Genomic DNA, 16,972 nt, shown 5'->3' on the forward strand with positions numbered 1-16,972 from the left:
TCATCAAAACAAAGACAAGCATGTTTTTTGGACAATGTTCGATTATATTTTATGTAAAGCGAGAGTAATTACTGATTAAGTCGAACTTCCAACCTTCGATATTATTTTGTACTCTCGCAACAAAGTTGCATTAACTCACTATCGAAAAACATCAGAAACACTAAATTTTACAGGAGAAATACCAGAAGGAAGATGCACTCAGATATTTTTGAAAAAATGGAAAATGGGCGTGGCGTCTCCCACTTATGGGTCAAAACCATATCGCAGGAACTACTTGACTGATTTCAATGAGATAGCAGATTAAAATTTTACAGAAATACTGTATTTGAGCTATGACATCCCTTGTGAAAAAGTTGTCGAAATCGGACTATTACTTTTCAATGCCCCGAATATCGAACATGGACAACTCAGTGTCTAAGGGTAATTTTTCACCGAAAATATCGGTAAATCTCTCACATATTTTATTTTAATCCAGAGGGAACCTTTTTCATCTAATAGTGTGTCTCTGTATCAAAAATGTATAAAATCGGGTCATAACTTCCCCTAGCTCCCATATACCTAATTATAGGTTTTTCAAAAATACAATGAGCTTCATACCTTATAAATCGGTTAATATGTGAAATATCTAAGCAAAATTAAATGACCACGTACTCTTGGTTATGGTGTACCTTGATGGCGAAAATGGGTGAACTCGGTTCAAGAAATATCTCTGCCCTCATATACTATATGTGATGATTTTCGTCATCCTATTAGACTTTAAGCTGAATATATGGTTCAATTTGTGTGTTTCTTAATAAAATTAAATCAATAAATTGCGAGAGTATAAAATGTTCGGTTAGACCAGAACTTAGCCTTACACTTGTTTATTCTTCGAGTTGTTTTCCGTTCAAAGTAGTCAAAATCTCGGCGAATAGCTGTTCTTCTTCTACTGAGATCTGAACAAGAAACAGTCGCCAGGTTCTAAAAACAAATTCAAAGGCCATTAGAGCCGCTTTATCATTGTTATCATTGACGATAGCGAAGGTTGGAGCTTTTTCTTATCCTTCAAATGAGCCTAATTTTCGACAATTTTGTCTGTTAAATGATCCATCAACGGTGGATTACTATATAATACGCGATGTTGTTATGTTTATGTTCCAGATACCCCAAATATAGGCATCTTAACTGTACCAGCTAGATTTGGCTTCATTTGGCTTGCTTTATATTCGGTTCATTGTTCGGCTCATTCGGAAGATTTTCGATTAGACTGCGCAGAGAGTTCATGGTGAGCTATCGATGAAAAAATTTCGTGGGAATAGCTCCAAACACTGCTCCAAATGATCAATTTACTATTTTTTGGTCGTTCGCGATCCCGAGCGGTACCCACAAAGCTTACGGAAAGCTTTCGGATACCAAAACATCCCCGAACGATATGTCCAACACGTTCTTTTGATATCTTTAAGGTGTAATTTATTTTATTTTACGGCTTATATCACGTACCAATTGTTCGAAAGCTGTATAATTTGTATTATCTTTTAGAGGTAGGGTCACCGAACAAAAAATAAATTGTTTTCGAAAATAATAATTGTTTTCGATCCTTTTAGTCAGTCTAGTATATAAAAAATTGTTCGAGTGGGTTGTGGGCTGTTTTATAAGACTTCACTTCAAGAGTTTTTTACACACAAACTGGCACACCCTAATAATTTTTATACTTTGCTTCAATTTCAATTCAAATTCAATTAGTACCTTAAGCTCGCTGTCAAAGTGAGTCAAACATAAAATCATAATAATAATTAACAACAACAACATGAACTACTGTTATGTATAAAAACGATCTTTATTAAATCCATCATCAACTTTACATTTCCTTTACATTTTCGTAATATGTTAATTAACTACTTACATACCAACACAAGTGCAGTGTTGCAGTACACTTGCACGTGTATGTATGCAAGTATGTATGTACTCTTTGTTATTAAGTAGATTACATAAACAAGAATAAAATCGGAGAGTTTAATTGAAATGCTTTAAAAATAAACAATTGGTGTGTCAAACAAAAATTAACAAAATTATGTGTGAGTGTATGAGTGTACATATTAAAAACTAAGAGAACAAAGAGAATAAAAATATGATTTTTTTTTTGTAATTTTTTTTTGTTGCTAATGAATAACGCATCCATACAAACTAAGTATTAAACAAACAAATAATAATAATTTATGAAACAAACAGTCGAATTGCGTTGATGAAATGCGCGCACAAGCAAAAAGTCGCTTAAGAGCTTAGAAGAGAGAGAGAGAGTGAGAATGGGAGAGTAGGGCGACTTGTAAAGAGCTCAAGCACGCACATTATCAACGCGACGCTTAATGGAAAACAACAAAAATTAACTATTTTACAAATATTTGCTGGCAAAATTCGAATAAAAAGCGCTTAGAGCTTTTAAGCTTTCGAGCTTTTGTAAAATATTTTCGCTAAAAACTCAAAAAAATCGTTGAAATTCGTATTTATAAAAAAAAAATAATAATTGCGGACCAGCAAAACTGGCACTTCGAGGCGTTGTTGGTTGTCACACGTCAAAAAAAAGTTTTTTTTCGCTTTTCAAATTGCTTAGTTAGACATTAATATAACAGTTAATAATAAAAACGAGTAAATATTAAAATCGTAGCGTATGTTAGTCAAAGTATGAGTTAAAATAATAGCGCAAATCTCCATTAAAATAAAACAAAAACAACAAGCTTAACTGTTAGGTAGTTTTAAGCGCGCAAAAGTAGACTACAAATTATGTGAAAACGGCATATTTTTCTTTTTTCTGCTTCTACTACACATACAACACTGCCACACGCTACTCAATGGATAATCTGCAACATTTTACTACTCGAAGATACGTCTCTGCTGACATACTACGTTTTAAACTTTATCTTTTCCCCTCTAAATAAAAAACTTTTCTTATTAACTACACCTGCTCCATCACTTCCTTCCTTCCAAGTATGCTTTGGATCTTTTTGTTTCTTTACTTTCCTATCTATCCATCATCCTTCTTCCTTCGCTTGCTTTGCTCTCACACACAAATTTAATGCGATGGTGCACCATATGATGAGCTGGGCGCTGATGGTGCCGATGGCGCTGCTGGTGCACCATAATCGCCCGATGGTGGTGGCGCAATGCTGTTCGGGTATGGACCGGTCTCTTCCTTTTGTGTCTTGTAGCGAATGAAGTATACCTCGGGTTTGCTGGGCTGTGTTGGTGCTGGTGTTGGGATGACAATTTCGGGTTGCTCTTCGGGCTTCTTGACCAACACATAGACCAGTGTCTTCTCTTCGTTTTGTGGTATAACTGGAATCACTGGTGCGGTTGGTGCTGGTGGTGATGGCGCCTTAATGAAAACGATTTTGTAGTGCTTCTGTGGTGGTGGGAAGACAATGGGTTTTCTGCAAAGATGGTGGAAGGGAGAAAAATGTGGAATTAATAAATGAATAGATAATAAAACTTTATATTTAAATATATTTAAATCGTGTTGCAAGCTCATAACAGCAGAGCTTTAATTGAGATTTTAAGCTTATAGGCTTTGAAAGCTCTTCTTCAAAGTAGTTAAAGACTATTTTTAAGGCTTCGGATAAACATTTAGCTTTTTGGCATCATTCTTCAAACAATTATAATAAGGTTCTAAGCTTTAGAGCTTTCAAATGACTGTTCGCAAATCGTGTGCTTTAGAGCTTTCGGTTTCTGTACTGACAAAATATGTGAAAAGCTGTAGAGAGAGGATTATTTATTTTATCTCTAATTAAGCTAAAAAAGTATAAACTACAGCCTTTTTAAGTGTCCAAACAAAAATTTAAGCTTTTATGCTTTCTACTCATAATGCTCTCGATCTTTTTCTCTAAATTTAAATGTTTTTTAAATTAAAAATTGTGCTCTATTGGAAGCTTTTTTGACAAGCTTTAACGAGAACAAACAAAAGGAAAGCTTTTTTGTGCCAGTACTTGCAGCTTTCGCTATACATTACATTAAATGTTTAAATATGGAAACAAGTATGGTATTTAGCAGCTTTAAATAGCTTTACTTAAGGTTTAGTAACATATTAGTTGTCATAATAGAACCTTTTTGAAAAAGCTTTTGAGCTTTCGTGTTCATTTTACAAAAATTAATGAAAGCTTTCTACTCAAAATCAAAGGCTTTACTCTTCCATTAGATGGATTATGTTTTATGTGCTCTTAATCCCGAAGGGTAGTCCTGTAATAACATCTCAATCTCTAAATCAGTGATTGGAAGTCGATTAAATCCGTCAAAATTGCACTCTTATTATCTAATAAATTATTTTTCCTTTGTAGATTTCGTAAATATTCAATTCTTTGCGATGTAACAGTTCATTTAAGAGATTCTTAAAGTTTAGTTCAGTCAAGTTTTCACCCAAGAAATCTTTCACATAGCAAAGCTTTCACATAGCAAAGCTTTCATATAACAAAACTTTTGGTGTTTATTAAAAGAGATGTATTAGACGAATCTAGTATTATTTTGAAATCATATTAACAAAATCTACAGCTTTTATAGAGATTTTTTGATAAGAGAAAAACGACACCTAGTGAAAGCTTGTTAAGCACAGTTATATACTCAGTAGTTCATAAACTAAATAGCTTTTTAATTGACTTTCATCACATTTTCTTCATCCATAAGTCATATCAATCGCTTTCATCAAAGCTCATGTCTTTTAAATCATAATTATTCCGCCCTCTCCACTCTTAATGACTTCAACGAAACTGTGTGTGAACGCGCGCACAGTTAATGATCGCTACACTTTTAAGCACATTGTCATTTATTTTAAATTTATCTTGTTGTTGTTGTGCTGTTGTTATTATTTTTTCTTTCATATAAGTTTAATTATCTGCTTGCCAACACATGCCGCAAGGCAAGTGAAGACAAGTGATTGCCACCACCTGCGGCTTATGCAAATGAGGCAACACCTCGCATTGTCGATGAAATCATTTAATGTTTATTTTGCTACAACACACCGCTAGCAATTCATTAGCGTCACTTGTGATTAGTTGGCTTGAGCTTGTGGGTATGATGAGAAATATGGGAAAATGAGTTATGAAGTCAGCGATCACAACATTTGTAATTACTAAAGTGAATAAGTATTTCTGTGTGTGTGTGATACAATTAGGTATGCAAAATAAGTACTTGCAACACGGCATACAAATTGTTGCAACAATAGCAGAGATTTTATGTTGTGTTGCATGTGGCAAGCATGGAACTAATTCATTATGTGCTCATGCGTTTGCTATTAATTTCAGTTTTTTTTTTAATTTTTTATTTTTCAAGTCTTCATTTCATCATTCAACTGCTCCATTTTTAAAACTTCATACACCCACTTGCTACAAACGCTCCACAAAATACGCACGCATCACTTGCAAGTTGCACCAACGTATTGTCTAGCTCAAGCGCGCAATTAGATCCTGCTGCGTGGGTAACCAACAACATCTACAACTATGTGCCTGCCACAAAGCTTGCCACATAGTATCTCAAGCGCTCATCTTTCACAGTAGCTGCGCCCGCTGCTGTTGCAACTACTGTGCGCCGCCCGCTGACTTTCGCAAAATTTATGCGATTTTTCCCGCAACTCAGCTGCGTCGCTGGGAGTGGCCGCTTTAATTGGTTTCACTTCAATGTGAATGAGTTAGTGTGGAAATTTGTGTGCGCAGACGCAGCCCGCAAGTGTATATAACACAGTCTATGCGTGCTTGTGGCACTTGCCGCGCGTATTGACACAGTTTTAAGCAACAACCTGTGGCTGCCTTACTATTCCACTACTGCTTTCCCAAGCGGTGCGGCATTTGCATTTTTCCAGCTTTTCACATGAGTATTGGGTTCAAGTAGTTCAAAGTACACGCAAGTGAAACTTAAGTGGGCGTTGGTGGGTGGTTTAGGCGTATAACTGTTTTTATAACTACTATTTTGTGATTTACTGCTTAACTGTAGTACAAGTTTACTTCATGCTTAGGTAAGTGATTTGAATCTTTACACGCTACTGATCTTAAATAAGCAAAAACTACCAGAAAGTTAAGAGCTAATCACATATTTGTACCAAATAGTATTTTTTAATGGAATTTATGAAATCTACTACTATTTTTATTTAGCTTTTTTCGCGTTATAAGCGAGAATTAAATAATTACTGATTTGTATACCAAAAAATATCTTTTTACTACTATTTTTTATGTTTCTACTACTATTTTTTTAATACCATTTTCTACTACTATTTTTAAAACTTATAAAATCGTTGAATTTGTTTTATGAAATAAATTTTTAATGTAATTATTAAGATAATTTAGGCCAATTTTACTTTTAACATTATATTTTGAAGTCTACTACTAAATTCTGAGTTACTTTTGTAGAAAAAGGCAGATTTTATACTGTAAAGTAGTTGATGGCCAAGACTTGTTAAGTTATTTGAACCTAAATAGCCGAAATTATGAACAAAATTACTTTTTTAGCAGATGTTTGGCAGCTGAAGTGTTGCTAAATGCCTACATCTGACTTGAGTATTCAATTTGGATAGTTTCTTAGAACCAAACAGACCTTACAATACAGTTTTAATCATTCTGCTATAAATATTATGCTAGATTTTAGCTTGAAATATTGAAATTTAGAATTATTTCATAATAGTAGTATTTAATATAACGCTTTCCACAATGGAAAACCCTTAAAACTTACTACGGTTATTATAATTAACTGTTTTCAACTGTTACTGCAATTATTTTTCATTTTCTACCGTTGTAAAAAATAGTAGTAGATTCTACTACTTTTTTCAAAATGCTATAATTTGAACTTTTATATGTTTTTCTTAATTGTTGAGATATCTAACTGAGGTTTTTTATTATTTACATCATCGATAGTACTCTCTTTCCCAACACTTCATCTCACTCTCTGCTCCAGTCATCATTATTTAACTCTAGCTATCACTTTCCTGTCATTCAAGATTATTTAATTTATTTTTCCATCAGAAATGTGCATTTAACTACGAAAACGCAATAAAACGTTTGTAATAAAAGTACTTAAGCGGAGCTTATATAAATATATCCACAAGTAATTTGATAGCATTCCAGCAACAACGACCTGTTACATCTCAAGCCATTTCGCCACTTGTTTTTCTCTCGAATTACTTTGCTATTCCTTCTTAAAATTTTTGCTACACAAACACCTTCAGTCAAGAGCCTTTCACTCACTGCCCAACTATTCCTCAAGCGTTAAATTATTTTGTAAATTATACGAAAAGCTTGTGAAGCGAATGAAGAGCTTTCAACGCAGAAAAGAGATCCATCAGCGTGACTTTTTATCATTACAAAAACAATAAAGGCAGTAATAATCAAATAAAATGAAATAAAAATAAAAAATAGGCGACTCATTTTGCCTAACAAAATTTTATTAAAAATTGTTGGTGTCATTACAACATTGTTGTTGTAATATTGTATATGCTTACATAAGTGCCTTCTCACTCAGTAATTGCCAGCGAAATGGCGAGCTGCAAAAATTAAAATAAATTGTGAAGGAAATCTCGGAATTTTGTTGAAATAATGACGACTTTTACTTTCTAAGTGATAGTCGCATCAAATTGCAAATGCAACTTTTCAAGAGCGTCATAATTATGAGAGATTAAAATGAAATTTTGTGATGGGATTAGTTGTAAGGCTCTTTGTCAGATTTGTAGTACTTTTCTCGAATTTGAATGGATTGTAAGTCCACAAAATAAATACTCTTCAAACGATCACGAAGGTGATCAGTGATCTTGTATAGATATTTCAATATGAAAATTATTTGTAGTGAACACTATTTTATTATTTATTATTTCAACCTTTCTTTATAAGATAAATGTCAATTTTCCCACAACCTTCTCTAAATATGATCAGTGATCTCGACTTGATCTCAACATAAAATTTTTGGGACATTTAAAGTTTGGAAATAGGAAGTATATTAACAGAGAAGTAGATCGGTTCTTCAAAAGATTCGCATATTTTTCATATTTAAAATTTGTTGTAAAAATGAAAATGATCTTGTCAGATCGCTAAGAGATAGTTTGATTAATCAAAACAGATCTCAAACTTTGAATTGTTCAAACTTTCAACTAGATTAATAATTTATTATGAATTTGAGCTAGAAAAGATTTTAAATATTATGAAAAATGTTAACTTGAATCACGCTAGAATATGATTTTGTGAGTGATCTGCTTCTTGAACTAATCTGAGAAAATTGATCAAAAATTTTCAAATTTCTATGGACTAATTGCACTATATTTGTATTTTATGATAGATTTGAAAGTATATTTTAGTGAATTAATGATACTGTGCATCATGAACTATAATTTCATGACTAGTTACAAAAGTGGTTCACTTGAAACCAGTTTGTAACTAGTCCGAATAAAAATATAATTTTTTGTTTAGCGGCTAAAATTAATTTAAAATGCATTAAATTTATACACGTAAGACATATCACACACTTTAAGTTTTATTTGCGGTCTAAAACCACTTACGACGCTTAAACGCAAGCGTGGGCGTTGACAGCGCGGCATTATATATTAATATAAGTAATTTTGTCTTTATTACATTTTATTGCATCTTTTACTGTTGTAATTTTATCTAATTGTCTGAGCGACGACAGCTTTGCCTCAAGAAAGCATGAAATGCCGTTAAACGTTGATGCCACCACCGCCGCCAACACACCTACATACATTCTCTTCGCGATGAATTTTCCGCAAAGTCACAAACAGAGCACAGATTACATGTTACATAAGTAGGAAGCGATAATACTAAATGCGGTAAAAAATGTGAGCCACAACTGACTAATATTTGTTTTTGTAGGCGTATCTAAGCGATTTACATGCACTATTTGCTATGTGGTGGTGTACTAAGGTGCTGCTTTTATACCTTTTGGGCTGCTTTTTCGTTATTTTAGTCAACGGAAAATTGAAAAAATAACGGTAAATATTTTAGTAGTATTTATTTTTAAAGTGATAGTGAGGATCAATGATCGCTGGAAAGCTTAAATGTTTCAAAAGTCGCTATAATTTATATTTTTGGACTTCTACCAACAATTGCTACTTAATTAAAAAATTAAATAATCCAAAAAGTGTTGACTTTTTATTTTTTATATTGAAAATTCCAAAAATAACTAGCTATACTTCAACTTCAACCAAAGTGGCAGCGACATGCGTGCAACTATTATAGCAAACCTACAAAACCGTAAACTATTTCAGCCACATTTACCGTTAAGCAGGCAGCAGGCAAAATACCGACGTTGATACACGCCCATGGCGACAATGTTGTCAGCGCCTTATGTGGCCTACTGGAAAATTTTTTGCACAAAAACAAAAGAGAGTTACTTTGAATTTTTGTACTTCCTGATTGCTGCTTTTAACTGTATTTCATTACAGTTGTGCATAATGCGTTTTTTTTTTTTGGCTTTATGATGTTATCGCTATTACCATCGTTGGCGTTGGTTGCTGTTGATGGTACCACTTGTACTAGTCACCCAAAGGCACTTATGTACTATATTAATAGCATACATTTTTGTTTTTTGTTTGGTTTTGTTTTTATAGGACGTTAAAATGAAAGTAAAGTTATAAATTTAAAGCAAAATATTTCGTGGCTGAACTAATTGGTTGTAATAACTAAATGGGGCTACATATACATGAATATGTAAATATATGTATATAAAAGAGTAGCCTACTTACTCATCATATTTTTTCGCTTTTTAATAATTACTTGAAAAATTAATTTTAGCTAGCACAACGCTGCAATAGCCGTCCTTATACAAAAATATATGCCGAAAAAACTAAATTTTGAAATTTTAAAGTGATCGTGGGCAAGTATTTGTAACGATCGTGATGTCACGATCGCTCATTAAAGCTTGTGAGTATATAATTCCCAAGTTCCTTGACAAAAATAGCTCAGTAAAGGGATCGCAAAATCGAGAAGTATGCACCAGCGATCGTCATTGAAGTTACTTGGACAAGATCACTCTCTAGAGTATTCAAGCTATCCAATATTTTGTAAATAATCTCAAGTAAAAAGATCAATAATTAAGGAAATGCATATTTGACGACAAAACTGGTATATGAGATTTACGTGAATATCAAGAGACTGAGTAAATATCGTGATCTTGAAGTGATCTTGTCACTTTTTCATAAAAGCAAATACAATTCGATTTGTTGGAGCTCTGATCTCTTATATATATTGTTTATTCCCTGCAAAGAATAGAGAGTATATTCTATAGTTTGAATTCTATACCTTTATTCTTATTTTACACAAAGAAACTGATCGTAGCAAGATCATTCAATTTGAAGTTGTAAAGTTTAAATTTAAATATCACTAATCACACTTCAATTATTAAGTATCAAGCGATAATTTTGTGAAGAGATCATTATATCAAACACTTTTCGCTAAAGGCAGTTGAAAGTGATCATATTGTAGTAGTGAGGATCAGTGTATAACTAGGCAGCTAGTTGGTAAAATGCTCCATGTCTTATGGATTAAAGCTCATTATTTGCCAGTGTTAAGCATTATTTTCGGCATTTAAAGTTAATTATGTCCTTGAAGAGGACTATTAGATTAGAATTTCCAACCTATAAATTGGTGATCATGTTAAGAAAAGATCGGAAAATGTTTAAGGTGGTTCAAGAAAGGATGGAGTCATATGTAGAAGTTCACGTAAGTGAGGAAAGTTTCTGACTGTCATTCACTTAGGAGTGGCCAGGAACGATTCTCTTACATGTGGCTCAAGCAGCTCACGACTTCCGGTCTTAGACCAAGTATCCTCTGGATAGCCAACAGACAACCGTTTGGAGGCGAGCTAAAGTGAGAAGGCGAAACCCGTCTATGCGGTTGTGCGTAGGGTTTGGGACCCACCACATAAAAACACCCCCCAATGAAAAAGAAAAAACAGCCTCGGATGAGAGACCCCAATTTTGATGACGACCACTGCTCTGGTGGAAGCAGAGGAAGAGGGAGACCTCCACTCCGATGGAAGGACCAGGTGGAGAGGGACCTGGCTTCGCTTGGAATAACCAATTGGCGCCAAACTGCCAGAAGGAGAGATGTGTGGCGCGCTGTTTTGGACTCGGCTATAACCGCGTAAGCGGTGTCTACGCCAGTCAAGAAGAAGAAGAGGTTCAAGAAATAATTTTGTGAATAAACAATACTGAAAATTAAAAGCAGACTAATCAATATATAGGATTTAGTAAGGACTGATCATAACTTAGTAAAGGATGATCAGTTTGTATAAAAATAATTTACTGTGAAAGCGATTATAGCTGGATTGATGCATCTAACGATATGATCAGAAAAAGAAGAAGAAGAATAGGATTCAGTTCAGATTGATCATAACTGTATTAAGTATGATCCTTTTGTATGAAAAATGTTCCTCGGAAAAGCGATCATAGCAAGATCGTTGCATCAAATGACGTAAACAAAAAAAAGGAAGAATAAGAATAGGATTCAGTTAAGATTGCATCAAATGACAAGATCAGTAGGAAAGGACGTAAAATCAATGATCACAAAATAAAATTAAGTTTTGGGAGGATTATTTTGCATTAAGTGCACATTTAATCCCACCATAACCAACGATCATCGTTCATACGATCAGTGACTAACTAATTGTTATATGAACTTTTCAAACTGTATATCAGCATTATCAAGCAAAACGAAAATAAATTTAATTATTTCTTTTTCTATTAAAATAGAAAGCTTTTGCGCATAATTTGCACTAACGTACTTCCTCCTTTCTTTGCTAACTCATCTATCATCTCATATATTTACTCAACACTCATCAAATGTTTCATGTAAATATGTAAGTCAATACTTAACTGTATGCTAAATGGTGTTAAACACATTGTTGGTTATATAAATTTGCATAATCGCAACGGTGTAGACATATCGACATTTAACACCTGCTACTTTAATAAAACAACAACAATAAAATTAAAGCATGACGACATCAATGCATCAAATCATCTCTGCTGCTGCCTTTCACCAGCGAGTGATGCTCAAGTTGCATATGCAGAAATCTAATGTAGCTAAATATATGTATATGTAAAATGCAAGGTGTTTTGCAATAAGGAAGCAAAATGTCTACAGACTGACATGCTATTGTCTACCGAAATTAAATTAAAGAAAAAAATAATTAAAATGAAATAAAAACGCAAATTTCCTCTTTAATGAGTTTTTTTTTCTTTTTTTGAAATCCTAGTCACTGCGTGGTCTTACACTCTGCTGCTGAAAAACACGTTACAAATATTTTAAAACACCAATTTATTTATTTATCAACATGAATTCGTTTTGATCACGTGCCCAATTGTGAGCGTTGCCACACTTACATAAAGTATGTACGTGTATGTGCAGTTCACTTGCGTGCGTTTTTGCCATTTTTGTCGCTTTTTTTTATTCATTTTCATATTTATTGCCACATTTTCCAATAACCATAAACAGCTTGCCGCATTTGAACGTCAATTGTCATTCAAACAGCTGCCGTCTGTCAGTCTAATGCGAGCAACTCGTTTGTGGCGCGCTGACATTGTGGCAATTATGGCTTGTGCTCGCGTATATTTTTTTGGATTTTTGGTTGTCATTTTTGCACGATTTTTAGGTTGCAGCCGTTACTATATTAACGGTTTTAAGTTCAATCAGCGCTTGTACGCGTAATTTCCGCTTAAATGCAGCGAATTCGTTTTAAGGTTTTGGAAATGCTGTCTCGTATGTGTGGAATTTGAACGTGTTTGTATTTTCATTTTTTTCTTAAAATTTTTCATTATACAAATATTTTTGTGGTGTTGATTTGGTTGTGCGCTTTGTTGTAGTGCCTAAGGAAGTGGTAATTAAGTGACATTTTTTTCGTTAGCAACAAAGCCAAAAGCAAAAAAAATGCATTTAGGGAAAATATACGAAATTAATTATTTTCTTTTATTTCATTTTTTTTGTGAAAAAATGCAATTTCTGAAATTTAGTTTGAAAATTTTTTTTGGATTTTTTTTATAAAAAAAATTATGTGGCAACTCTTTTTTATTTTCATAATTTTTTATGATCTTATTGATTTTTAAACACATTTTGTATTTGATTTTTTGTGTAATTTTGTTTAATAATTTTTTTAAGTTAAGTGGCAACCCTATATATTTAAAAAATAATAATTATGTCACTAGTCAAAATATAGATAATACAGTAATAAGAATCTATAATTTCAATTTTATTGCATTTAAAATTTCGAGTATTAAAAACAACAAGGCAACCCTACCCTATATTGCTCTACCCTTTAACTTCAACTATGATCCTTTGGTGACTCATTCAAATCTAGAAAATTCACAAATAATTTTAATTCTCTTTTTGCCTTTTTCTTCTGCATATTGATTAATCATTTGGCCTGCATTCGCTTAATAACGGCCAATGGCATGTCTCAATTATGCAATTCCAACACAAACAAAATTTTATATATTTTCCTCAGCGCCATTTGGCCATTAAATTATTACTGCAGTTATAAAAAAAAATATATGACGTTATGAAATTTTTATCGCCACTGTAATTGTCAACTGCGTAAATATTTTCATTGTCCGGCATTTCTGTGATTTATATGCGCCAGTTTAACGGCATTGTCTTAAGCAGTTTATGACAGCTTGAAAGGAAATGGTCGATAATATCATAATTCATATGACAAAAACAAAAATTGAATAGAAGTGACAATATTGACGGAATCAGAGGGAAATATGTGTTATTAACACAACATGTTTGTATTGCCAAGCTAATGCGATGTATACTGACTAATAGTTGTCCTAGTTTCGTCAAAAATGTGAGAATGACGAAACGAACAAACAACTGGTATAAATCGCTTAACAAATGGTATAATCAAATGAAGACAGTTTAACAGGCGATTATACCATTTTAATGATATCGAGTCTGTAAAGCTTCTAAGCCAAAATTCTCATCTCTCTAGTAAAGACTGGAAAACTTCAATGAGGCCGAGACTCTTCAGCTTCTAAACTAATATTATCTTCTCTCTAGTAAAGCCTGTAAAGCATCAATCGTTTTTTAGAACACTTTAGCCCTATTTTTATTTTCTTCCGGACTTTCGTCCCTTCATTTTCATCAACTTACCTTGGTGCCTGGTACTCTGGCTCTGGTGGTGGCACATGCACATAGACATGCTTATGCACCACAGGTGGTTGTTGTGGTGGTCCATATACCGGTGGTGGCCCATAGCCGCCGCTGGGCGCCGATGGTTGATAACTGCTGGGTGGCGGTGCGCTGTAGCTGTCACGTGGTGGTTCTGGACGTGCTGTGGCCAAGCCAGCGGCAATCAAAACAAGTAAAACCTGTGGGAGGGAGGAAAGTAAACAGAAAAGGCATGAGGATAATTCTCACAAACAAGTTTGTTGTCTATAAAAGCGTGTACGATCTTCATATCAATGATAGAAGATACTGAGATGAGTAAAAAAACATTTTTTTTTTCATAAATTAAAGTATTGAGTCTTGCTTCTAACCAGTTTGTTACTTATGTGACTTCTATTTAAGGAACTTCTCTTCCAATGGACTCTTTTTAGGAAAGCAAAAATTCTCCTGCAGAAATAATTTGAATAATTCCTATATTTGTGTACTCAAATGTCAATTATTTCTTTTCTAACTAAAATTTTTGTTGGAAATATGTTTTAATTATCCTTTAAGGGCTTAATGATCTTTAACGACTTTTATATATTTGTGATATTAAGTTTTTACACTTTTAAGGATTTTATTTATTAAAAAAAAATATTTTTTGAACTAATGTATGAAATTATTTATAAGATGTTATCAGAGAATTTCAAAATATTTTATTTTTATAAAAAAAACTGGATTTTTATTTGGTTCATATTTAAATATTTTTTAAATTCCAATATTTGCATTGAAATTTTGTCTTCGATTTTTTATCCTATGAGATCCTTCCATAACAAAAATTATGGATTTTTGATTTTCAAATTTGTTTTCGAAATTTTTTTGAAACTCTGAATTTGATATTTCAAATTTTTTATCGGATTTAGAAAGTTGTAATTATTTTTTATATTAATTTAAATATATTTCGAAAATATTTTTCTCCTGGAAATTTTGAAAACAGAAAACAATGTTTTATTTTTACATTTTTTTTTAATTTTTATTCATCCAAAATTTTTAGAAAATTTTTCAATGATGTGAAAAAAAATGGTTTTGAAAACTTTTTACATACAAATCTAAGATATTTTTTAAATTTATTTTTTTTGTTTTTTTTTTCAAAATTAATTTTGTATATTCTTTTCAAATTTTTTTTGTATATTCTTTAATTTTTTCAATAATGTGAAGAAATCTGATTTTTTCAATATTTTTCAAATGCAAATTCAAGATATTTTTTAAATTTAATGTTTTAATTATTTTTTAATAAATATTTCGATATTATTATTTATTTTAATAAAATTATTATTTTGGTTTTATATTATTTTAGAAAATTCTTCACTAAGTTTTAATTTATCTAAGATCCTTTTTTAATTTTATTCAATTCATTTATTTCTTGAATCTTTTTAGTGATTTTTGAGATTTTTTTCATCTATAATTTATAGTAAATTTAAAAAAAAAGTGTTTTTTTAAGTTTATGCAGTAGTATTTGAAACACAAGCATCAGCTTTCTCTATATATTCACACTTCTGTTAATCCTTTGAGCCTTTAATTATCCTTCATGAGTGTTCTTCTATTTCTTAAAATTTTCTTGTGAATTTTGTTTTATACTTTTCGGCACACATAACAATTTTTTTCAATATTAATCTTGTTTAAAATTTTTTCAAAAATTCAAAAATTTTCAAAAACCACTTTCAATATATTAACCATAACACGTACCGCACAAAAACGCTTCATTTTATTTGAGTTTTTCGAAAACAGTTTTTTTTAGTTTTTACGCTGTAGAATTCAAAGGATGTGCGGCGTTACGCTACTGGAGGAGGTTTAAAACCAATTACAAACACAAGTACACAAAGCGTCGACACAAGAGACCAAATTGACTGTACGGCGCGGCGCGTCTTTCTGCATGATTCTGCTGCGGAGTTGGTCGTTTATATAGGTACGCGTCGCAAAAACCGTTTCGGCAAAGTCAACGCTGACGATGGCAGACAGACAGACAGCGCAAAAGCAAAGCCAAGCAGATTGCTGCGCATGCGTAGAGCATCTGCAAATGTGCGCGCGCACAGGCAGTGCAGGCGCGGGAGGGTGCGGTGTATGCCGCGGCTTTTGGTGCAATTGAAGAAGACATGTGGAGTTGAAGTGGTGTACTTTTGCTTTCATTGTTGCCAATGTTATTGTAGCGCGCCGGTTGGTTATTGCTGTTACAGTTATTGTTTTTGTTGTTGCTCTTTTTGGTGTTGATTTTGTGGATCGTGTGCGATCACTTTCGGTTTCATTACCTCACCTAGTATAAGCAAAGCGACTGAAAGAAAACCCCACAACAAACTCTCTGCAGCTCCACAGCAGTTTTCCCAAAGTGAAGCGTTTTCGCTTCGGCGCGCGCTCTTCGTTCGCGTCGTCGCTCTCCACACCGCCAATCGTCTGCGCGTTGTTATTGTTTTCATTTTCCATTTCATTGTTATTATTAATGTTACTATTATTGCCTCGAGTCAGTCGTTGTTGGTGCTTGTGTGCCACCTAAATGATCATCAAGCCGAAGCTCATTAGCCACGTTTCGTTGCTCTCTTATTTGTTTTTATTTTCATTACATTTCATTTTTGTAGTTCCCTCAATTTGTTTGTGCGCTCAAATTGCTGTCTTTTCGCTTCGTTACTTCATTTATTTATTCATTTTTGATTTTTGTGTTTTTTTTTGCACTTTGCTCACTTCCAACTCAATTTCATCTGCATCTGCAACATCTTCGTCATGCGCCACAATCTCATCATGCCAATTGTTGCACACTCATCCAGCTGGCCGACGATCGCGCGCTGTTGACTGTTTGCTGTTTGTTGCTTAGCTTAGCTTAGCTTAGG

General features: G+C 33.1%; 1 protein-coding gene across 1 annotated transcript; it reads right to left on the reverse strand.

Moving 5' to 3' along the window:
- Positions 1-2,274: 2,274 nt before the first annotated feature.
- LOC105217239 (uncharacterized) lies at positions 2,275-16,038 on the reverse strand. The gene is made up of 3 exons (XM_011192148.3): positions 15,840-16,038; positions 14,100-14,317; positions 2,275-3,404 (listed from the first exon to the last, which is right to left on the reverse strand). Exons 1-3 carry the CDS (start codon positions 15,855-15,857, stop codon positions 3,047-3,049), a joined length of 594 nt encoding a protein of 197 aa, XP_011190450.1. The 5' UTR covers positions 15,858-16,038; the 3' UTR covers positions 2,275-3,046.
- Positions 16,039-16,972: the final 934 nt, after the last annotated feature.

This window comes from Zeugodacus cucurbitae, chromosome 3, assembly GCF_028554725.1.
Source record: "Zeugodacus cucurbitae isolate PBARC_wt_2022May chromosome 3, idZeuCucr1.2, whole genome shotgun sequence".
Lineage (NCBI taxonomy): Eukaryota > Metazoa > Arthropoda > Insecta > Diptera > Tephritidae > Zeugodacus > Zeugodacus cucurbitae.

Coding starts and splice junctions, on each gene's coding strand:
- LOC105217239 (XM_011192148.3), bottom strand. Junction 3,405..14,099: donor CCAGAGTACCAGGCACCAAG/GTAAGTTGATGA, acceptor CCATCTTTGCAG/AAAACCCATTGTCTTCCCAC.